At 31.0% G+C, this 26497-nt stretch overlaps 1 protein-coding gene across 3 annotated transcripts in view; it reads right to left on the minus strand.

Moving 5' to 3' along the window:
- LOC142333892 (macoilin) overlaps positions 1–16530 on the minus strand; it is a 94754-nt gene extending 78224 nt beyond the window's left edge. For all 3 annotated transcript variants that reach the window (XR_012758757.1, XM_075381634.1, XM_075381526.1), the window contains exons 1-2: positions 16335–16530; positions 12964–13105 (exon numbers count right to left, since the gene is read on the minus strand). Coding sequence is in view for 2 of the 3 variants with exons in the window: in XM_075381634.1 (XP_075237749.1) it covers positions 12964–13105; positions 16335–16414 (222 nt within the window). In the remaining variant the exon portion in view is untranslated. The remainder of the gene's footprint in view (positions 1–12963; positions 13106–16334) is intronic.
- Between the last annotated feature and the right edge of the window lie 9967 nt (positions 16531–26497).

The following is a 26497-nucleotide window of genomic DNA, read 5'->3' on the forward strand; positions in this document are numbered from 1 at the left end:
TGCATATGTACTACAGTTCTTGTTTTTCTTATCTTTTTCCTGTAACAGATTATTGTAAACTGAAGCAGCCACCTCCAATTGTTATTAATATTTTGCTGTGAGCTTATCATATTGTGCGGGTATAGTATTTTATTTTACATATCCTGTGTAATTCATTTAATAGTAATTTAATTATGACTTCGCGAAAAAACATTCACGATAGAGGAAAAGGCACACATTATCTGATAGTTAGAGAATGGTGAAACTAATAAGGACATTGCCCAAGAATTAGGCGTAGGTCATTCGACAATATCAGTGATATAAACCGTGAATAAATTAAGAAAAATTTTAAAACAAACTCTATGAAATCAAAAAAAATTATGGTCTAGTCAACATAATGATGTAGACCAAGCACTGTTGAAATGATTCGAATACCAGAGAGCTAGTGATATCCCTATTAGCAACCCTACACTGCAAACTAAGGCGAACATTTTTTCTGAAAAATTCAGTAAACCACGTGAAATAACTTCAGCTTGAATACAATGCTTCCATCAGCGTCACGATATTGTGTCAGGGAGAATAATTGGCAAAGCCACAGCAGCTCCAAACAGTATGTCAAAAAAATGACTAGAAACAATTTAGCCAAAATTAAAAGAGGGCTATTCGGACAAAAAATTCTGTAATAATGCTAATGCATTCAATCTTTTTTTTTTAAACTGACGCCAGAAAGAACCCTTCGGTTTAAAGACAAAGCATGTTTGGGAGAAATTATCAAAATAAAGACTAGCAGTACTAACTGCTACGAATATGACGAACTGACAAAAAAAAACTTCTGGTTACAGAGAAAATTGCTAAACCCCAATGTTTTAAAAATTTGAAATCGCTTCCTGTTGTTTACCAAAGTAACAAGAAAACTTGGATGACAAGTGAAAATTGCTAAACCCCAATGTTTTAAAAATTTGAAATCGCTTCCTGTTGTGTACCAAAGTAACAAGAAAACTTGGATGACAAGTGATATCTTTACGTCGTTTACGAAAATGGGACCGTGAATTAAAGATTGAAAATAAAATACTGCTGCTCATTGACAATTGCCCAGCTCATCCACACGCTGAAAATCTTTTATGTATAAAATTAGTGTTCTTATCACCGAAAACAACAGCAGTCTTACAGCCCTTAGATCAAGGCGTGATCAAGTCTGTAAAAGTCCACTACAAAAAAACATCTAATTTTTCAAATAATACAGGATTTAGATCAAAAAAAGGAAACACAAATAACTATTCTGGATGCTATAATTATGTTAGAAAATCATGGAATGAGGTTTCTCCACTGACTAAAAATTGCTTTCACATGCAGGATTTTTACCACAGGCTAGCAAAGTTACTGATGTCGAATGCAAAGAAAATCTTCAGTGGAATGGTGCAATAGTGTTCAAAACCAATTGTTGTTAAATGCATTGTTTGAAAATTATCAAGAGGTTGATAAAGATTTATAAACGCATGAAACTGTAACAGATAATGATTTAGTGGCCTAAATCATTCATTTCAGTCCTAACAGAAATAGATGGGGATATACGTCAAGACAATGAAGGCAATGACAGCAACAACAATGAAGACATCAACCCACCAAATCTTCCAGAAATTTTAGTGGCAATGTAAACTGTTCCCAGTTTCTCAATTTTACAGAAATTGCCAATGAAGAAACAAGGAGTGTTAGTTTTGATTTAGAAAAGAACCTTCAAAAACTGTATTACAACATAATGTTCAAAACAAAGCAAAATAACAGATTTTTTGCAGAAAAAATAATTTTTTCAATTTTTCTCTACCGTATTTGTATTAATTATTGTTATTTTTGTTTTTTTATATTATTTTATTACAGAAATAAATTATTATTATTTTTAATGATTATTACTGTATTTTACTGTATTACTATACCCATGTAGATGGCATATTAAAGTAGTACCACTAAGCTATTCTGATTATCAGTTACAATGAACTAAAATTGTTGTTTCCTTGGAGGTCACTATAAACAATATTTACTGTACTTAATCCTAAACATTTTCTAAATAATAGGCACAGTAAACAATTTTTTTAAATCTTTTTACACGATAAACCATTCAAAAAAAAAGTAGAGAAAAGGATTAAATAACTTCAATAAATTTAATCTATTTTGTTATAAAAAATAACTTCTATCACAACAAAAATAATAATACAACAAAATACTTTAATAGCAGATTTTTTTGACTTTCTCTAATGAAAAAGTTTTATATTCATGCTGTGGGTGTAAATTCATAATTAAAATATTTACTGCAATAAAAGTAAAGTAATACTTATCGATTACAATATTATTGAAATTATAGTAATAAAATGATTAAATAATATTTAGCAAACATACATAAAAACAAACAGATAAAACAGTGGTACATAAAATAATAAATGTAGTAAGTTAATTTTTCAGTACTGAGAAGAGCAAACATAATTTATCATTTCTGGTAATTAAATTTACACTATCTGACATAATCATCACTTACAGTTTGAGCAATGTGCTATGAAGAAATATAAAACATTCTTTAAGAAATACCAAATTCAAAATTTGTGGTTGTGGACATCTAAAAAAAAATTATAAGGACCAGAATAAATCATGTAATTTTTTGTTTTTTCCTGAAAACATGTTCCTGATAACTGGTTAAAAGAATAAAAAATTATCCCAGCGCTTTAGCAGGATCTATATCTAATATAAGTATCAACACCTTCACTTACTATACCTAAGTGAAATTTTCAGATCAGAACTTAAAATCATCGATACATTCATAATAGCTTTCTTCAACACCTCCATAAAATGGATAAATTCACAACTACCATGTATTCTACAGTGCTAAATTTTAAAGCAGTGAATGAACATTACATTATAAAGAAAATATAGGTGATAATTCCACGTAACAGCCTTCAAAGAGGGTAAATCAACAGGATTTCATGAAAAAGTGATTGAAAGCAACCTATGAGAAATACAAATTTTACAGATCTGATTTTACAAATCAGAATAAGAATACTTAAGGCTTGAAAATGTTATACTAAATTTTGGTAATGGGCAGTTTTAAAATTATCTCAATCAGCTAGCGATAGTTCAATTTAGCCAATGGTCGATACTAACAAATAGACCACAACTAAAATAAAACTTTAAATGTATCTGAAAGCAAACCGTATAAAACGTACCTTAAAGGACAGAGTCTTGAATACAATTAAATTACTCCCTCTATCCGAAATATTATTATCGTAGTTTACCTCAAAACCTGTCTCCTCTAAAGATGCAGATGAAGCAACATTATTTGTTGCATAATATCAAAGGGCCATGAAACATGTTGACAAATAAGAACTTATTACCCTAGCGGAAGATGTCTACATAAAACACCTTCCCATCAAGTCACATAATAAGTATAAATATTTAAAAATTTATATTTTGTTTCTCATAAAATGAAACATGTTTATCACAAGAAAAATAAAGTGCTCTGCTACGCCACTTGTACTATCATTTAAAAGCCCTTTCATTAAAGTACATTAATCACAACTAATGTATGACACAAACAGTGATTAGAAATGCCCAACTGCTGTGTTATTTAACACTAATGCTGCTTTATGTAATCACTTTTTTTAATTGATTGTTCATAATTTTTACTTGCTCATAACTTACATTTTTATGTAAATATTCATTCTAGGTTTACATACAGCACAGTTGACACAGCAGGAATTAAAACAAGGTTATTTATTCATTAAGCTTAGCTCTAACAGATTGCTGAAGCTTAACATTTGCTGATCAGCAAATAAGATAATGATAATTAAATGTCTTCCATATTTAATTAGATAAATATATATATATATTTTTTTTAATATTGTTGTTGTTTGAATTCCATACAGTTACTGATTAATAAAATGAAGGTACATACAGAATTATTCTTACTCATTCTTTACTGTATGGCTTAAGCACTGAATATCATAAACAGTATTCACAATCAGAGAATTCAACCATCAGTAAGTTTCTGTTGTTGATTCCCTACTATTGTTAGTTACTTATTTGTAGATTCCCTTCTAGTTTTTAAATTGATAGTTATGATAAAAATGCATTAATAATGCTTTTTAAACCAAAGTTTAACAATGTATTTGAAAACATAGTCCTTTGAATGCAACTACTTTACTTTATCAAAAATGTTTGCTAATCTGTATACATTTTTTCAATCATAGAGGTCAACAAAATAGTAATCTCCAAGATAGTTAATCAATTGTATATGACTGACTAATACCTGAAATATTTCATTCAATTATATTTATAATATACAATTAGATTAGTAAATTTATGTGTTAGGGTAAAAACTGCAATTTAGGGTACGTACTAAAAGAAAAAATGAAACCAGAATAAAAGAGCATTTGATACATTATAAATGTAGAAGAACCAATAAATTTGCTACAGCTTAGCTGGATACTGGGCATGAAATTAGTTTATTATAACAAAAGATAGTTTTACAAAATCAGTATAATAAACAGGAGCCAAAAGGATAAACTTACACCATCCAATAGTGAACCAGAAATCTGTTGAAAAGTAAGGACCAACATCTAATAGCTTTTTGAATTTTAAATTTATTAAAAACTTTTTTGTGAGATTTTAAATCAAAATAATATTAACTGGTTATCCCTGGCTTAAATTTTGTTGAAAGGCAAGAGTTTTGCTTTCATGTTATCTCATCTTTCTTATCTTTTTTTTAAAATAACTTTTATTAATCTAATCTATATAAGAGATGCACATATTAAGTCACAGTGGGTAATCTAAATTGGAGGTTTCATTGGTTTAGATCAGTGCTTCTCAAACTGTGGGGCGCGTCTCCCTAGGAAGGTGTGTGATAACATTAAATGGGGGCATGAGCATATTGAAAATATTATTAAAAAATGTACTAATATAATGAATTGAAAGCAAAAAAAAATACATTCAGACATAAATAATAAAATACACATTTACCCTGATATAATACACTTATAAATAGGATTGTATCAGTACTGCACAATGTATTTAATAAATAATTAACTTATCAATACTAAATTAAAAACAAGTTTAATAATTATTAGTGACTCCTTGGGCCTTTATTGCAGAGCAAAGCTTTTTGAAGGAAGGTTTAATAATAGAAATAGAGATTCTGGGTTCTTTTTTTATATTGAGCTGAGATCTAAATTTTGTTTTCAAAGCAGCCACCAATGAAAATCTAGTTTCGCAAAGGTTGGATTTTGAAAATGGTAATAGTATACAAAATTCTCTTGTTTTCAGCACAGAAAACTCATCATCCACCCCTGCCCAAAATTCGAAGAGTGATTTATTGCTTATCCACTCATAACTTGCTAACAAGTTGTCATCAGCAAGAAAATAATTTTTAAAATTCTTTGCCAACAAGGCCAAATGATTCAATCATATCCAACGTATGTGTATTTTCTCCCTGGAGTTAAAGATTCATGGTATTTAATTTCTCAAATATGTCAACCAAGTAGCTCAATTCCATCAGAAATAAACCATCTCAAAACTTGTCAGCTTCCTATCTCTCTTCTTCTAGAAAAATGGCATTTCATCTCTTAATTCATAAACACACTGCAAAGATTTCCCACGTGATAACCATATCTTGCCTCACAATAAAACAGTAACACTGAATGTACTGCACCCATAGCCCACTAGGCTGGTCTAGTGATTAACTCGTCATCGCAAATCAGCTGATTTTGAAGTCAAGAGTTCTAAGGTTCAAATCCTAGTAAAGGCAGTTACTTTCATACGGATATGAATACTACATCGTGGATACCGGTATTCTTTGGTGGTTGGGTTTCAATTAATCACACATCCCAGGAATGGTCAACCTGAGACTGTACAAGACTACACTTCATTTGCATTCATACTAATAATCTTCACTAATGCTCTGAAGTTACCTTTTTGGTGGTTGTAGAGGCTAAACAAAAAAAAAAGAGTTGTATTGTACCCATATCTTTACAAAGTGCAGAAAAGAATCTTGATTTTAGGGATCTCAGTTTTACACAATTTACTACTGTTACAACCATCATTAGCATAATATTAAGACCAGGACTCATTTCTTGGGAGGCCAGAGAGCTTCTCTGTGGATCATGCTATGTGTCACACACTGTGGAGATTTTTTATCAAAAGCGCTGTTATACTTTGGAATCATCCAGACATTGAACAAGCACAATCAGTGCATATTCCAACGCAATTTTTCCAATCTATGTTTGCCTCGCTTATAAAATCATTTACGATAGCAAATAATGCGAGTGCTGTTGTTTTGAGTTCTATTGGTTTGCAGAAAAGTAGTTTTACTACTGCTGACATATCATCACGAAATCGAACATAGGCAATGAAATGAGCATCTCCGCTATCTTTGCCTCATCAAGCTGAATTGTAAATAATTTGTCACACAACTTCCCGAAAAGCTGATGCTGTAAATCTTCAGCTATATTACCAATTTGATGGGCAACAGTATCATTTGTTAGAAGTATGGACCGCAGTTGTTCACCAAAATTATCTTCAACAGAGTAGTTTCTACAATCTCAATTACAGCTGGCAAAATTAGCTCTTCACCAATGATGTGAGGTTTTTTACATCTGGCTATTTTATATGAAACTTTGTAAGAAGCAAATAAAACCTTTACATTCAGACAAATTTTTTTAAAAAATGATCTTTGCTTTTCATATGATTTTAATTTTAATTCGAAGAATTCTTGGGGTTTGTTAATGTATTCACTATGAAGCGTTTCCAAATGTTGTTTAAGTTTATTAGGTTTCATGCTGTCTACTGTCAACATTTTTTTGCAAATGACACACAGGGGCCTTTCTTCTTCATTTACTTCAGTACTTGTAACCCCGAAATTTAAATAAACTTGAAAATATTTTCTTTATTTTATTTTCGGAACCACACTCATCTGTGTACTTGTTGATGCTTCACTATCATCTAATGCTCGCTTACACCCACTAAAAAATTGATTCATAATTCTGTATAAATTTACTGCTGTGAATATTTAATACGGTGAATTGCAATAACCATGAAAATTACAACAACAAACATTCACGATAGATTTAATAGCAATAGAAGTCTCGACTGAGACTGGCTGGAATTGAACGAGGTGCATTTATACTAGTTTGCGTAGGCATTCCAGAATGTTCAAGACAAATCAGAACTATCCCGAAGCCACAAGAATGTCTGATATGGTGGATGTAAGACAGAGAGTAATAGAGGCATCAATTCTGATTTTGTCAATGCAGCAGATCGGTGTTGCAAAATATCAATAAATTTACTTAATCTTGGTAATTTGTAAGGTTTGTAATTAAGACTGTACTGTTGTTTTACCAACAAAATACATTATTATTATCATATACATTGTTATTGTTTGAGAGGGGGGCGCAATGAAAATTATGATTAAAAATTGGGTCGCAAATACTGAAGGGGTGAGAAACTGGTTTAGATGTTTTTAATCAAAATTATGCCCTCCATTGGAATTGCAAAGAACTATATATCTTTTTTTCTTATTTTAAAATTCCTGTTACAAATACTTGGGGTTTTTATATTGTCTCATAAGTACTGTTTTACTATAATTTAATGATGTTTACTATTTCTGCATTTTTAACAAATAAGCAGTTCATTATTGAATTCAATATGTATGTGAGGATGTGTGAACACTTTTTATCTCAGATTTTCATTCCGATTTAACATAAGCATCATTAAAATATTACAAAAATACACTAACAGCTGCAACTGACTGTTCAATTTGGCTTCACCTCAAAATAGCTGCCAAAATTAAAATTTTGTAATAATTATTACACAATAACAATGTAAGCTATCAAGCTGGTTCAAACATACAAACAAAGTTTACTAAAATGCACAAAACGCATAAATATCTATTTTTTAAATTAATTGTAAGATCCTAAAATGGTGGAAAAAGTAACTCTTTAATAACTGAAAAAAATACAATATGCCATAAAACTATCAAAACACAAGCTACATAAATTATAACAGCATATGTAGGACTCCAACAGATTTATACAATCTGCAGATTTAAATTTTTTTTTAAATTTAAAATGAGAAAAATGTGCAATTTTTTAAATGCATCTGATATTGAAAAGGAACCAACATCAGATAAGAATGGAAATTATAATTAACATAATATGTGAGAACGAATTTGATCGGCCCCCAAATAATGGTCACATGACAAAGGGAACTTTAAAATATAAAAATAATCCCTTAAAGACTTATGAAACCTTAATATACAATGACATTATTGAAATCATTCAACTAATTATATTATAATGACATATATACATATATGCACTTAGATAAACTATCACAAGTTTCAAAATGAATGAATATCAGGGTTTTAAAGCTATGTAATATTTCTCAAGTTTCATGTAAGTTGATTAATTATACATTAAATGAAGGAGCAACTCAAACAGTTTTAGCTGTATGCAAGCTTAAAAACTGTTTCCTGTACCTTCTAATAGAAAGTGCAAATGGGGGCGATGTCCCGAAAACAAAACATTGTGTGTTTTGCAGACTAAGTGTGTATTTGTAATTACCACTCACTGTGCATTCCATTTGAATTTCCATTGTGATCCCCGAGGGACAATAACATTTGTTGTAGGTGTATAACTATTTGCAACCAATGGCTGTATTTGTAATGGGAAGAGTGCAGGACAACTGACTGTGTCTGAAGACAATCTTGAACGTGTTTTTTATGTGGTAGTCCCAGTAAATCTGTTAGGAAGGCTAGCTGCGAATTAGCAATTTCAGTGACATCTGTGGGGATTGTTTTAAGGAAATGCTTACAACTGCGTTCAAATTGTTTACATCTGTTACAAGCTTTAAAGCCTAAAGATTATGGTTTGTGTGCTAGCTTTGCAAATGAAATGATGCACCGTCATGTTGAAGACCTTCTTTATCACGTCAAAATTCAGTGATGAATCGACATTTCATGTTAATGGAAAAGTAAACTCTCATAATGTGCATATCTGGGCATAAAGTCATCACAAAATATTGCAGTTTGAACAAGACTCCCAAAAACCTTATGTTTTTTGTATTGAACCCTGATGGCAAGTTTACAAGCCATTCTTTTTTGCAGAAGCAAGTGTGTCTAAAATGAACTAACTTAATATGATACAATTATGCTTTATCCTCAACTGAAATACAAACCACAGAACTTTATTTGGCAAGATAGTGCACCTCTTCACTGGCATAGAGCTGTACGAGAATTGGTTGAATGAAATTCTGGATTGGTTGCCAAGGACCAGATGACAAGGCTTATTTGCTATGACCTCCATGTTCGCCCAATCTAACCCTGCGCAATTTTTTTCTTTGGGGATTTATTAAGGATCAAGTGTATGTGCCACTGTTACTAGCTGACCTAGCTGACACAGGATTGAAGCAGCTGTTACATCAATTACTCCAGACTTGCTAATTAAAGTATGAGATGAATTCTCCTATCAGCTGGATGTATGCCGGGTGATAAACTGTGCTCACCTTGAACACTTATAGGACAAACTGTGTGAGTTGCTCTTTCATTTCATATACGAGGAGTGTTCAAAAAGTAACAAGTATTTTGAAATTTCATGGGTTGTATTAGTCTGAATCTTGGGAATTTTTCGTTGTTGTATTGGTAAACATGTCTAAAAAGTATCTATACATTTTTAGCCATATTGGATGTTTAGTCTGTCATCAGCTGTCAAAAGGATAACATGTGTTTTGGTACAATTGGCGCTTTTTTACTTGTATAAATAATGAATCAGAGAATTTATATTAAATTTTGCTATAAGAATGGAATAAGTTGTAGCAATGTTTTAAAAATGTTAAATATTGCTTTTGATGAGTCTGCTATAAGTAAAAAAAGGGTTTACATGTGGTTAAGCATTTTCAAGAAGGTTGTGAAGATGCTGAAGATAATGAGAGCCCTGGACACCCCAGCACATCAACAACTGATGAAAAAGTGAAAGAAATGATTATGAATGAATGCCGAATCACAATCAGAGAAGTCATTGATAATGTTGGGATAACAATTGGCTCATGCTATGAAATTTTTTCAAATGTTTTGGGTATGAAAAGTGTGACAGCAAAATTTGTTATAAAATTGTTGAATTTTCAACAAAAACAGCGGCGAATGGAAGTTGCTCATGAGTCGCTAAATGAAGTCAACAATGATGCAGAACTACTGAAATGTGTCATAACAGGTGATGAAACATGGGTTTATGGATATGATGTCGAAACTAAGGCTCAATCGTTCCAGTGGAAGCATTCTGGATTACCAAGACTGAAAAAAGCTCGACAAATATAGTCGAATGTGAAGGTTATGCTTACAGTGTTCTTCAATTTTAACGGCAGAGTGCATCACAAGTTCTTGCTACAAGGTCAAATGAACAGAGTATTAACTACAAGTGCAACACCATTTGTTAGAAGTAGTGCAAAAAAACACCCGGATTTGTGGCAAAACAATTCATGGTTTTTGCACCACGATAATGGGCCTGCTCACACTTCATTGCTTGTTCATCAATTTTTTGGCAAAAACAACACTGTAATGTTACTCCAGCTGCCATATTCGCCAGACATGGCCCCGTGTGGCCCCTTTTTTCTATTCCCAAAAATAAACAGAACCTTAAAGAGCCTTTGTTTTACAAGCATAGATGAGATTAAAAGCAAATAGCTGAAATAGCTAAACACCATTCCAAAGATTGAGTTTCAGAAGTGTTTTGGGATTGGAAAAATCACTGGCATAAGTGTATAATATCTAATGGGGACTATTTTGAAGGAGATAATATTAATGTAGACGAATAAATAAAATTCTTTCTAAAAAACAAAAATTCTTGTTACTTTTTGAACACACCTCATATAATTTTTAAATATAAGTAAAATTTAATATTACATAACTTTAAAACCCGCTATATTCATTTTGAAACACACAGTACAAATTCATATAAAATCTATAAATAGCAATTACGTTAAATTATGTAATAATCAGTTAAGTAGAAGTAAGAGATAATATCTTTGTTAGACATGAATTGACCCCTTAGCGATTCAACGAGATAATTCATCATTAACTACCTTGATAAAAACTGCCCTTGACAAAATAACTCGTCATCCACTTTTTGCTGAGAAGTCCCTCTGACGAAATAATTTGTCATTGTGAATTGATCTATTTTATTCTGCTTTTTGATGAATTACTATAATATGTGTGAGTCTAGTTCCATTTTTACTCTAATTTAACAATGAAGTGCTAGTGGCATATCGATTCTCTAATCTACATGTCATTGCTTCTTATCATTCTGAACAGCTGTTACCATGCATTTGTTTTTATTGTTTTAACAATTCCTTAACTTGTATGTCGGTTAAGTTTTATTTTTTTGTGTTATTGCTTTCTTTTACAGTTTTTACAATTTTACTATTACTTTCATGTAATTTTCAATCATATTTTTATTTCCAACTGTTTGTGTCTGAGGACATGACCATATGTAAATAAGAAATAACAGTTGTTTACTATAACCTAAGTTTAGAAATTTTTTATATGAGTAAATGATCTTCGTGTTATTATTTGAATTACTTACTAGTGTTTTACAATTTTATTGATATGACAGTTAGATAATGTGAGTGATATAAATAAGTACAAAATGGCCAGCACATCATGTGCAAATGACAGTGATATAAAGTAAACTTTTAAATATTACTTTTTACACTGTATCATAAAGAAAAGTACATAAATAAGTCCTTCATTTAGCTTTTTATCATACATCACTGCATAAATCAAAAATATGTTAAAAAAAGAAGCAAAACACCAAACGTCTTGTTTTACATTTTCATAAAAAGATTTTATAAAATTTTTGGATAATTTAATATTAAGACTAAAGTCTTAATGCAGTGGAATAAACAAGCAAAATCTATCATTCAAATAAAACCTTACAACTCTTTTAACATATCAAATCCACAACACCCAAATCCTCATGATAGCTATACTTTTCAAGTAGTGGAGATAAGATATATTGTTAGATTCATATTTACTAGTGTATGTTCCAACTGAGAATGTACTTAATTACTGTAGCTAGTTTTTTTACAGTTTATTACTTTTTAAAATCTTTGTGGCAAGTGGTAGCGTCCAGGCCTTTCATCTGGAAGACCTGGGTTCAAATCCCAGTCAGGTATGGCATTTTTCATATGCTACAAAATTCCATTGCCGTACTCCACACACAAGCTTCAAGCATATGTGGTGATATCACCAATCATAAAAAAATTTCATTACATTTTTTATATTTTATTTATTTTTCATGTTTCTGGAGTTTTACTAATAAAATGTGATTTATTTTCTGAAATATTTTTTCCAAAACAAAAATTATCTGAAAATACATTTATCTATTATTACAAATTCCTTTTTATATCTCCTGCCTTTTCTGGTTTAAAAACCCTAAGTTTTTTCTCTTTTGTTTGTGTAATTATTTCTAGATTGATTTATTTCAATACTTTGTACTTTAAATATCCAAGTATCTTTGCCAATTTTTTCCCCAAATCAATAATTATTCAATTTTCCATTTTTTATATGTAGTTCTGTATTTCTTTTTATAATCGTACCTTTGACAATACTTTTATACTTTTGTCAAGTCTGAAAATACATGCAGTTTAATTATCAAGCAGCTTATGTGAACAAATCTCATGGGAATATCACACAACCACTAAGCTTCTTGAGAAAAATTAATCATGAAAATTCATCCGATTCCTTTTTGGGGATTCTGGTTAATCTAGTCCAACAATTTTACCATTTATTAAACCAGTTGCAGTTCAAATCTGTGATACAAAATTATTTGGTTTGATGGATTGTAATAATACTTACAGCAAATTCATTAATTTAGAAATAGATTTAAACAACTGGTCAACAAGTAATCAATCATTTAAAGCTAACTTAAAAATTTAAGAACTTTCATAAATACTTACCAGCCCTTGGTATTTAAATGAATCGTAGACACTTCGAAGAAGTAGCCAAAATGGCCAAAGAAATTCAAATCGAAACTCTAAAATGAAATCAGCAAGTAACACCAGGGCCCATAACACAAAAAATTTCAAATAAAGCAGAGTACTGTAACAGACAAAAACCACAACCATATTAGTGGTAATGGTAGTATACAACAGTTATCTTGTATAAATTATTAACAGCAAAATAATTATTAATACCATTTTCAAATTCCTAGAAAATAATTAAATATTGTGTAAAATAAAAAAATAAAGTTATAAAATAGAACTAGAATTTGAAGGTAAATTTCACAATGTGAAAAAGAAAAATATAAGTGTTAAAAATCAGATGGGTAGATAAGTGACAAATGATGCGGTATTGCGGCAAATCAATGAAGAAAGAAGCATTTGGAAAAATATAGTTACAAGAGATAGACTTATAGGCCACCTATTAAGGCATCCTGGAATAGTCGTTTTAATACTGGAGGGACAGGTAGAAGGACTGGTTTGATGCATCAAACCAGTCAAATGACTGAAGACAAAAACAAATATCAAAACATTTTACACTGATGACGCAAATTACACAATAAAAATTATATCAAAATGTACACAGAATGTCCCTTTCAACAGTCATATACAGATTACCCTAAAAAAGTTGAGTTTATATTTCAAGCTTTACTCCACAGAACTTTAAATATTAAAAATAAAATTATAATACATGTGTAAAGGGTATATAAAACTTTACCAACAGATAGGCATGGTACACATAATCCAGAAAATATTTTTAATAAATCTAACATACAGATTACATATTTATGTTTAGAAACAGAATGTGTTCTTGACTAGGTAACGAAAACAAAATAAAAATCAAATATTCAGGAAGTCAATTCACAGAACAAGCATTGCAACAACCTATATAAAACAACTGGAATGTTTCTAACTTCAATGGAAATGATTAAGCAACATACACTGCCTACAGGCAAAGTTTCTATAAAAAAAAAATTCAGATATAAATTTCATTAAAAAAGACACGAATATAGCAAAGAATATTCTTTCTTACAAGTAATAAGCACATACACCCATGCCTGCATATGCACACACACACACACACACAAAATAAGACTGTAGAGTACAGTAAAACTCAGTAAAGTTAATATATAATAAAAAAATAAAAACTATACTATGTAGTTTGATATTTTTAATAAACCCTAAAATATTTTCAGTTAAAAATAACTTACAAATTACTCTTAAATAACTTTATTAATTAGCAATTGTTGAGTTGTAGCTCTGTTCACTCAATTCGGTACTTACATATTAACGCCACCGCAGCTTCAGCTTTATTTAAAAACAAAGTAGTCAATCGGATTTCAGTGGAAAATGGGCCGATATTGAGTTTAACATAGATTCAGAACAGTCTCTTTATTAATTTTAATAAATGGTTATTTATATTTTTATTTTATAAATATAATTTAACCAAACTTAACCTACGCTCGCTAACCTTGACTAATTAACAGGAGTGTTTTGATTATTTAAATAATAAATAATTGCAATAATTACTGAATTTATTAAATAAATGCTCAAAAAATTACGGTGTTAATTAGTCAAGGTTAGCAAGCGTAGGTTAAGTTTGGTTAAATTTTATTTATAAAATAAATAACCATTTATTAAAATTAATAAAGAGACTGTTCATTTTCCACAGAAATCCGATTGACTACTTTGTTTTTAAATAAAGCTGTAGCTGCAGTGGCGTTAATACATAAGTACCCTCAATTCTAGTGGAATTTCCAATAACCAACAGTTTTTTAATTAGTTACTCATGTTCAAGATGAACTGAACTTGAACTACACTACCTGGTTAGTAAATAAGCAATATGTCTTCTAAAAATATTTCAACCTTTTCAAGACAAAGTCTCTGTTAGATCACAATTCATGCTGTTTTAATAGTTTACAGAACTAAAGAGATTATGTATTTCAATGGTGTGTTTGGGAAAAGTGAGATCATATGGTTTTTTTTGGTATTTTGGTACACTACATTTCTTATTTGAAACTAGGTTTGTTTAATTTTGCTTTAAATTAAATAATACTTAAAAGCTTCATTTGTAACTTGTTATATCTTAACACATAAGACTTTACTACACAGATTTCTCGTTTGCCAATAGTCACTTAAAAACTGGAATATCACAATAATATTAAGTTACAGAATCATCACATAACGAAAATAAACCACATCTCAACAGTTTAAAAATACTAGTCAAAATTTAAATCAATGTCTACAGACAACAGTTAAAACAAACTGATATTTAAACTTACAAAAGAAAAAAGGTACAGATTTTAAAAAACTCTAAATCAATACACTCCTTTTAACTCTTTTCTACTAATGAGTATTTTTTGTCCTGCAAATCTCTTTTCCCTCATATTTAATTATAAGAGATTAGCATTACTGTCATCAACCATTCTGTGATGCTACATGAATTTAATTCAAATAAAGTTAAACATAATGTACTATGGCTAGTTAGGTTGAAGCAATGGTACTGCTTCTAAGGTTGTCATCCTGAGCAATAACTGCTACCTATCTGTAAGTGGACATGCAAATCATTCAAAGACTCACACAAAACATGTATTACTTATTAGTAAAAATAAGTAAAACAATGTAACCATCCTTACACTCTTACTATATATGTGCATATAATTTATTGTACAAACACAAGTAAAAAGATAAAATAGGACCTTCTGCTTAAAATCTTATTTTTTTTAAGGAACGGGCGTTATATAAACTAATACAACGCTCCAGCATACTAAAAATCAGTAAAAAAACCTTCCATTTATTTCTAATGCATAACCTAAGATTTAATTGTATTACATAAAGTGATAGAATCTCATAAATTTAAGTCTTAGAAGGCAACTGCTTGAATAAAATACAATCAAGAATCATATTGCAAATATATGTAATGAAATGAAAAGTTAATCAAAAATAATTTTTGGGAAGTTGATTGCAAAGTCAAGTGATCCCATTCCTGGAAGACAACACTTAACCCACCAAATTCCTAATTCCAGTTTCAATAGCAGAAGTATTACAAAAGGTTGTCAATACTTTAGAATCCTTATGTTACACTGAAAACTGCTCCATTCTTGGAAATATTAGTTTTAAGAAGTATTAGGAAACCAATGTCATATGCACATGTTATCATGACTTAACACCTGTGAATTCACCTCATGCAAATGCCATGACATGATAAAGTTTACATTTAAAAGTAAATTATCACAATACAAATTATATTTAAGTTTACGTGAAAATATCAACTTTTTAAAAACAAATATGATTTAAGCAGACTGCACATATGGCGGCCTATCTCTTACCTTCCATATATTCCGTCTGTAATTTTATTTCGTTTTAACGGCCTACGTAATTTGCCACATTCGGCATTCCTCCTCTTCATATTCCTTGATTTACAACCCTTTAAGAAAACTAAGACTGCGCTAAGTTAATACTAAATACCAGCATATACTTCAAAACAACTTTAATAAATCCATCAACTCTTTTGTTGTCATTTATTTTCAAACCACTGCCTATATAATAATAAACCATTTTCCCGCAATTCTCGCAAACGCAAAAAATATCTTGTGGAATTGAACATGTCATTACACAATATCTTATTTCATTTAGCAAATATGTCTGGTGTTCTTCAATTATAAAAATAAAATTTATTACGTTAAAAATGATTATTGGTTACATCAATATTAATTTTCTCTATACCTCATGTGCAATTACTTTCTACCATACAAAATAAATAAATTAACTAAATTATATATATATTTTTTTTTTACATATTTTTAGGATATAATTCAAGTTATAACTATTCTTATTTTCTTTTCATGATAACGAATTTCTACTTCTTCAAATACTTGAATATACAGTTCACCAGTTGGTAACCTCTACTAGATATGATTTTCTTGTGTTTATTCACTTCTCATAGTCGTGAGTGATTGTAACCTGAATTCAAACATTTGCCAATTAAAAGGAGACAAATATTAACTGAATGTTTATATTTAATATTTCAGTAGTGAAATATTAAATAAACAAATATATGTAAAACAAAATTCTACTGGAATCAATATTCATTATAACTGTTTTCATTAACGTACTAAATATACATAGAACCAAAATATTTTTGATTAAATTATAATAGTTTAATAGAATAAAGTATTTTAAATCAAAAGTATTTACAATAATTATTAATTTTCATTTAACAGTACCTGTAATAGTTTTTTACAGCTTTTTATTACCCTAGAAAAAGCTTTTACCCCAGAAAGGTAAACTGTTTTTGCACCATCTCAGGTAAACATGCGAAAAAGTTACTCGCACAGTAGTATTTTAGAGAAAATTGTACTTAAAAGGTATCAAAATTTTTATACAACAAATTTAATCTTTTTCATGGCGATTGTTCTTGAAGGTTTCAGCACAGCCACTGCATATTTTCACCTGATGTTCTCCATAAACTGCTTTATTTCAGGAAAGACAGTAGTTTGTGGTGTGAGCTCTGCTGCCTCAACAGTCAGAACGGAGTTGAAAGATGCCTTCAGTCTTAGTAATTTTAGTTTTTTGGAGTCTTGATTGTTTGCTTCACATAGTTGTCTATGGAGTATGAGCATGAAGTCTTACCTGTTTAGTACAAATTTACCATCCTTGTTTCTCCTAAAATAGTTGTGGGAGTAGATCATGAAGCTACTGATGGACACAATGTTCATCTACCCATCCCATATCCCATCTCTTTGTCTTCCTGCTGTGGTTCATGGCATGACACATTTGGTTGAAGCTGTCTACAGCACCTTTAGATGAGTTGTATTCATAATTTCTTCAGGTTTGTTAATTTTGCTGTTAACAGACTTTTTGCCATGCAAGGTCGAAACCAACAGCACAAGCTTGTTTTTGTTAAGCATAAAGGACACTGCAGTTACATCATAAAAGAAGAAACTACATTAATTTGGATCTCTGTCCTGAAAGTTCTTGTTGGTGAACTCAGCTGGAAAATGGGACTTGTTCTTTTTAATCGTTCCAACAACAGTCAGTTTGTCCTCTTTGAGCATGTTTTCAATCAAAAAAACGCTACAAAAAAAGTTATAAATTGTAATATTATGATTGGATCCCTTGATAGATGCTGTTAAATTTTTTACAAAGTGGTTAGCTGCTGATTCGTTTGTTGGTGTTGTGCCTTTATCTAGATATGGCATTGCACTCACCAAGTATTTGGAACTGTTGTCGCACATCATTAGTATTCTAATCCCATACTTATCAGGTTTAGATGGTATCTACAAACCAAATTTGCATTTACCTCTAAACCTTATCAGTTCTTCATAAATTGTGACATTTAGACTTGGTCAGTAGTTTTTCTCACAATTTTTCATCAATATGTCCCAGATTTCTGATACAGGAGCAGGCCAGTTTCCAAGTAATTGTTCTTTCCTAGTTTCTTTTACATCAAAGCGCAGACAGTTTATCAAAAACTTGCTGCGATCTCTGACATAGTTCAGAACACTGCTCAATTATCTGTTTCCACAGTAAGAGGGGGCGAGGGGTCAAAGAGAATATCTGTGGATACACATGGTTGTCTTTCAAAACTGCAAAAAGTACAAGTAATCCTAAAACAGCATTGAGCTCTGATAAACTTACGTCTGCAAGGGTAGGACTACTACTTTCCTTGTAGTTTTGCCTTTGTTGTGTGATTCCACTGTTTGTGTGGGTCAAGATTGTAGCAATTATGTCATCAATAAAAAAAAAAGATTAAAGAATGATAAGGGTTCAAGTTTATCTTGAGCTTGAGGAGTAGGACCTAGTCTAATATGAACAATGTTCTTTCCAGGTTATTTCCCTGTTTCCACTTGGCTTTCACAATTCCAAACATACTCATTTTTCTCCTTGTTCCATACAACTTCAACCAGGACAACCATACAATCTTGTTCCATACAACCTTGTTTCTCCAGGAAAATTTAGTACTGAGTTTTTTTTTTCTATGCCTTCTTCAGAAACAGTGTTTTATCTTTTTTCTTTTGTAAGTGTAAGATATGCTAGGTTGTGTATTCTTCCTTTTCTGTCTGTCTTCTAAACATTTTATTTCTTGCAGAGTTTTTCTGATATCTTCTAGTATTCTTTCTGCTATATTATCTCAATCATCCATAGTATCTCATCATCATCTGGCTCCCAAGTAGGATCTTCATTGCTGTTGTCGACGTCAGACTCCAAATCATCATCGGTGCATTATCTATTTCAACGTCATCAATAATATCTTCAAGAAAATGAAGTATTTCATCTTTATTTTTGCAGAGGTTTCTGTAACCCATGGTGCTTTCTTCTCTTTTCTCTTGTTATATTTAGCCTCCGGAACCACTGTAAGGTATTACTTTAGAGAGTGAATGAGGATGATATATATGAATGTAAATGAGGTGTAGTCTTGTACAGTCTCAGGTCGACCATTCCTGAAATGTGTAGTTAATTGAAACCCAACCACCAAAGAACACCAGTATTCATATCCTTATAAAAGTTATTGCCTTTACTAAGATTTGAACCCTAGAACTTTTGACTTCTAAATCAGTTGATTTACAATGACGAGTTCACCACTACACCAACTCGGTGGCTACCCATACTGCCTGGAAGAAAAAAACAAATGTTGTAATAACCAATAAAGTATAAAACTGCGTCAAAAACGCCCAAAAATGCTACTATTTTTAGTCCGTTTTTACAACAAAATCATAACTAACGTAAAAAATGAAAAGTACACTATTGTAAATATTACAATATTGTAAATATGTGAAATGTTTCCATATATAAATAAAAGACAGCATAGGTAAGTATGCAGAAAACATTCATATATGAAATAATAACTATGGGTAAATATGTGAAAAATTTACTAACTGTCTTTTGAGAAATGAATTTTGAAGGCACAAACAAAAATTTGAAGTGTTTGATCACTTCAGCAGGCTGAGAGCCAGCTGACTGGAGAAAGCACATCCGACAGACGTAGCAACTCCTCTCTCTCCCAAGGATGGGGCAACGATTCTTGTCGTCATATATGTAAAATATTCCCATCATTACCTTTCTAAGGTTAAAATACTATGAATCTTACTATATAAACTTAAACCTTTGTAAAATATTGAATTCACATACACTTCTTCAGTTCTACCATATTATATAAATACTGTATCTTGATCTTGTTTGTTATGCTGTTGTTTAGTCTAATCTATATATATATATATATAAATATAAGACTAAAAGTAAAACTTAGCAATCCACCACAGTATAGAATCTAATAATATTTCTTACCTTATTATTACTTCTTCATTTGTACATCAAAAGTGCATATATAGAGTTTTGTACTTTATTCAGTTGTTCAGAAACAATGGAAATAAATCCAGGATTTTTCTCAATGAAGCACCAATGCAATTATATTATTGTCCTAATATCTTGCAGCATTAAATTATAAATAAATTTAAAAATAATTTTGATTATAAAACTAATTTATAATGTTTATGTAAACTTGGCTGACAATTAATAACAATGTTTTTTAAACTACTTTTCCCTATTTTTTTTTTCCATTCATCTGAACTATAATATACAATATATAGGAGTAATGCAATAAAGTACAAACGCTATTTGAAATTATATGAATAACAAGAAATTTTTTGTTGTATAATTACTTAAGAATATGGTTTTTACATTTAGAAATAAAAAAAACATTTGTAACTATATTTCTGAAAGGCAGCATGAAAAATTTCTGTGCTAAAAACCTCTGTAAATAAAAACCAGTCTAATTTTGCATGCTTTTTTTCATAATAGTTAGCAATGATATTAATTTAAAAATATAAACTTTTGCAGCCTCAAATCAAATCAATTTTTTTAATAAAACATCAAACTAAAACCATAACACTAAAATTTAACTTACATCAAAATGTTTTTGTCTTTGCAACCATCTTCAGTAACTAGTGGTGCTGTAATCACAATGGCTGGTTCCTGCTAGTAGTCTTTTGAATTACATGATACATATTTGAAATGTAGTCATAAAGCATGCTGGATTTGAACTCTGCCTGTTCATTTAGTTTATCATTATATAGCTCATAATGTATTAAAATGTGATCCTTTTTACTTCTTCATATAAAGTAAAGGAAGTATTGTGATCGCAAAAAATTTTGGTTTTCAGATTTTACCTGAAATATCCATTTTGACCATCCCTGAATCCATTTTGACTAGTTTTGGCATAACGTCTGTATGTACATTCATATGTATATTTGTAACTCAAAAACGATTAGCCAGAGTATGTTAAAGTTTTGGATTTAGGACTTTTGTAACATCTAGTTGTGCATCTCCCCTTTCGATTGCAAACGACTGAACCAAAAGTGTCCAAAAAAGCCCAAAATCCCAAAACATTTGGATATTGGATTGTTTCTTAACTGCAGCAATAAACTCTCATTAGGAGCTTTTCAATGATACATCATAAGTGGTGCTTATTTTCATTGATTCCACAGTTATAGCCAAATAACATTTTAATTAATGAAATATTTGGATCTTACAAGGGAGATCATCGGTTTTGATCAGACTTCATCTCCTTTCTTTTTTTAACTATTTTATTTTTTAATTTAAATATAGTGATTTATTAATAATTCTTAACCTGTGACTGTAAAATAATTCTTACAATAAATAATAATAATAATGCCCTGAGGTAGGTAATCCCCATGTGTCCGGAACACAACATCTACGTTCCACGTCCAGGCGGAAACAGCTGTACTTACGTACAATACTTATAGCTGGCTAACGGGGCTCCGAGTAAATTCCTCGGATATATTCCTTTTTTGACCTGCTATCATCTTCAGGTCTCAAGACAGATTGGATTTTTCGGCCACCTGCAGGATACGAACAATTAATAGATTAGGAAGCGGACACATACCAAATTTTGAGCTGGCGATGTGGCGGCCAGGGTCAATGTTATTGCAGGTGTAACGGAGACCCTTCCGTTGTCCACATGCCCCCTGTGATGGCAAGCATGTAGCAATGGTGCCCATGTATGTCGGTGCATAGGAGCTCTGAAAGCTTCGGTGAGTAGGAGCCTGGAGTCAGTGCAGAGATTGCGCATCCGCTCTCTGCCAGGACATATGCCGGTTCCACCGGAGTACCGGATCGGACCTCCAAGGTTAGTAGCCATGGAGTGGGGGTATACCCCAGCGGCTAGCCTTGCTACAGAAGGGACCAACTCAAATGAACAAACTTGAACAAACAAACATGGCAGAGGGTGCATGTAAACACCCTCGTTTAGAAACCTCCAATTCGCCACAAGCGAAAAGGAAAAAGTAAAGAATCAGATAAAATTAAGATAGATGCTGATAGAATCAGTAACAACTTAAGTACCGGATCGGACCTCCAAGGTTAGTAGCCCTGGAGTGGGGGTGTACCCCGGCGGCTAGCCTTGCTACAGAAGGGATAAATATCCATGAATAGAACAATCTAACGTGGCAGAGGGTGCACGTAAATACCCTCGTATGAAAACCTCCAATTCGCCACAAGCGCAGAGGAAAAAAGCAAGGAGTCAGATAAGATTTGAAAAGATGCTGATAAAATCAGTAAAGATTTAATGAAATCATTAAAGATTTAAATCAGAGCTTTGTTTGGAAATAATGTTCCCAAAAAAACCAAGATTTTTAATTATTACAAAGGAATACGGTAACTTCCAAAAGGTTAGTCCAATCTTAATCACTAGAGAGATTGCTAATTGTGCTGGTGGTCCTGTTAAAGAAATCCGAAAGACTTTTAATGGATTGCACGTCGAAACTAACAACGACATGCAAAGCCAGAAAGTCCAGGCATTGAAGAAGATCGGTGAATTTGTGGTATCTGTCCAACCGCATAGCACCCTTAACACATCCAGAGGAGTTGTTGTTTGCCGTGATCTTCTTAACTGTACAGAAGAAGAAATAGAACAGGAAGTGTCTAGTCAGGGAGTGACACATTGTCGCAGACTCACTATGAGAAGAAATAGTGTGGTTCTTCCTTCGGCCTCGCATGTATTGACATTCAATAGGCCGAATCTTCCTGAAAAGGTACGAGCTGGCATCCATCGGTTTGATGTACAGGCATTCATTCCGCAGCCGATGAGATGTTTTAAGTGTCAACGTTTTGGACACACTGTAGCTAGATGCGAAGCGCAGGAAATATGCATATGTGGAATGAAAACACATGAGGGGGATCCATGTAAGAGGAGGGGGATCCCTTCTCCAAGCTGCATTAATTGTAAAGAGCACCATAATTGTCGATCAAGTAACTGCCTAGTATATAAAACGGAAACGGCCATTCAGGAAGTTAAAACGCTTCAAAAAGTCAGTTATCCTGAAGCGAAGAAGATTGTTAGTCAAAGAACACCTCGACCATCGACCACTTATGCAGAAGCAGCTGCTGCCCCTTCCACATCTAAAATATTAACATGGAGCAGTTGCTTAATACGATGGCGCCAAGTCTTGCGACAATGACTGAAAAAATCATTGATTCAAAGATTGAGTTAACTCATCGAGCAGAATCAGTTAAACATGAGAAGGCTCAATCTTGGACTGATATCGTTAATACAAGAGACATGCCAGCGCACCATAAAAAAATAGCAAAACCTGCGATCATAACACCATCAACTGACATAGTAGTTAAAAATCTTGATTTATCTGGCAAAGACAAAAAGATCACTCCGTCGACGAGTCAGAAAGCTAAGGAAACCGTGACAAGAGTACAGGAAAAATCTGAGTCAGCCAAAATGGAGGTGCAAGTCATTATCAAGAAAGCACCAGACACAGATGATATTAAAACTGTACCAATAGAGCCTCCAAAAGCATAGAGAACAGCTTCAATGAGAGCGTCTACTTCAGCCGGTCCTAGCACACCTATAGAGATCGAATCCAGTTCGTCAGCCGCCGAAAATGCATCGCTTGCGAGTTTGGATTCAATAGCAACGATGCTAAGTGCACCAACAAAGTTTTTGTCTCCTAATGTCAGCCGCAGAACGTCACTGGCATCGGAAAGAGAGAAAGATGATGCCATGTCTGAGGCCTCAGATACGCTGTCATCAGAGGTTGAGGCCATTAGAAGAATGGAGAAACAGTGCAAGAAAGGATGGCCAAAAGGAAAGCCTAGGTGCCAGACATAAGGATTCGAAAGTTGTATGAGAATGTGAATTACTGAACCCTTTTTTTATTTTTTTTTGAAGTGGGACAGGGCTAATGACCAAAGTAGTCGATGCCCCTAAAAACCTCAACAAAAAAAATAAATAAATAAAAAAATAATAATAATCAGAAAGTATTAGAAGTCAAATAAAATGTTATGTACTTTTAAAAATGTATATATGTAATTTAATAGGCATTATTACATATGTGTATATGTAATAGATTTGGTTAAACATCTGATTATTTAATATTAATTGAAAATTATAATTTAGAATTGTATTATTTTGGATTTTCTAGTTTAATTTCTGCTTAATTTTATTTAATTATTCTGGAATTTCTCTTTAATTTTATCAACATTAAAGTTAACTACAGAGTGACTTAAAAATAGACCCTAACAAGAACAACATATATGCTGAGGCATACATGCCCGATCTTTAATAAATTGCAAAAGATTCCTATATTTTAGTTCACTACTCCACTGATATTGTTGGACAATATTCGCCCTAAGTCGGAGTTGATCATCATTTCATTTATTTGTTTTTTGTTGCCAATCATTTAATCACTCTTTGGTTTGATATAATTGTTCTGATCTTAATTTGTGTACAAGTTTTCTAGTTTTCAAATTTTCTCTCTATATTCATCATTCTCTCTTAATCTTTTTATTCTTTCATTGTTTGCAACATTTTCTTCCTTTTTTCATTTTTCTTTTTTTTAACTTTTTTTTTTATTTAAATATATTGATTTATTAATAATTATTAACCTCTGATTGTAAAAATAAATGTTATAATAAATAATAATAAAAAAAATAAAAAATCATTAATTATTAATGAAATAACTTTTTATGTAGTTTTAAAAATGTGTATATAATTTAATAGGCGTAAAAAGAAGTTACGCAGTGGCCACATCATATTTTTGAGTATGAGCAGGATATCAGGGTTGCCATCATCATTCTCACATAAACTAAATACATTTAGAATTATGATAAATAAACTAATCAACACACCCAGATGGTCTGAAGAACATATAGAATAACTCAAAATTATAAAATAACTATCATACACAAATGTATGTAATAGCTCACTTAAAAACAAAAACAAAATTTAACAAAAAAGACATCAAAATAACATTTATAAACACACTAAAAGAAAAATAGCTCATAAATTCAAAAAAAGAATGCAGTATATCCTTCAGAATAACAATTAAAATAAATCATTACACATAGAACACAATGCCTCTAAAAACTAAACTATTCTTACTGCACAGTTTTCCTTATTATATTATAGGATGCAATTTCAAATAAAGATGGTAATGAATACCTAGTTTTCCACAGCAACAAAGAATTACCATTTGCAAATCTAATTTTTAGAAAATGCATGTGTCCTAATTAAAAAAATAACACTGGTTGTGACAGCAGCTTATGTTATGAGTGAGAACACCAGTACCACTCACTGAACACATGTAAAACTGTTTTGATATAAGTAATTAAAAACAATTTATTGCAAAAATTTGGTTCAGTTTCTTGTCACCAAAGTTCATATATTTAAATCATTTCATTTAATTGGATGAGAGAATGGATAGAAATTTTTAACATTAATTTGCTTTTCCAATCATAAAATGTGTTAAATGTTGTTTAAAATATTACATACGCTGAGTGGCTATAAAAGAAAGGAAAACTAAATTATCAAGCAAAGATATGCATACTTTATTTTTTAAATAATCTACCAAAATGAATATTTTTTAAATTCTATTAATATAAACCCCCTAGAATAGAATATTGAGATAAGACATACTTATGTTACTATGTATCTTACTCTAATTTTACCATTAAAGTAATTTTGTGGTATTGCACATTTTCAGTCATGATTGAAATATTTAATTAAACTGCTTATTAAAAATATTAAAATACTGCTATCTGTTGCAGTTTTTATAAGACTGTCTCCCTCAAACACTGTCTGATGGTTTATCAAATTGAAATTTTGTTTGAATTTATATATGTAATATTTTACTAATGTATTTAATCTTATGTCATCTTTATTAATTTCTAATAATTGTGTTAATATCTGAAATAAAATTTATTGTTTATTAGGTGATCTGACATATTTGATAAACCTAAACTATTATTTTTGTAATTTCTATAATGTTCAAGAAATCTACTTTTAAAGGATCTACTTATTTTACCTATATAAGTATCATTAAAAATTATTACATTTAATTTTATAAATTTCACACAGATTGTTTATTTTATTACTATTATTATTATTATTTTTATTTTTTAAATATTTTATTACATGGTTACTAAGTTTGTATGATGGTTTAAATATTTCTTTATAAAGTAA

Source organism: Lycorma delicatula, chromosome 1 (genome assembly GCF_047948215.1).
Source record: "Lycorma delicatula isolate Av1 chromosome 1, ASM4794821v1, whole genome shotgun sequence".
Taxonomy (NCBI): domain Eukaryota; kingdom Metazoa; phylum Arthropoda; class Insecta; order Hemiptera; family Fulgoridae; genus Lycorma; species Lycorma delicatula.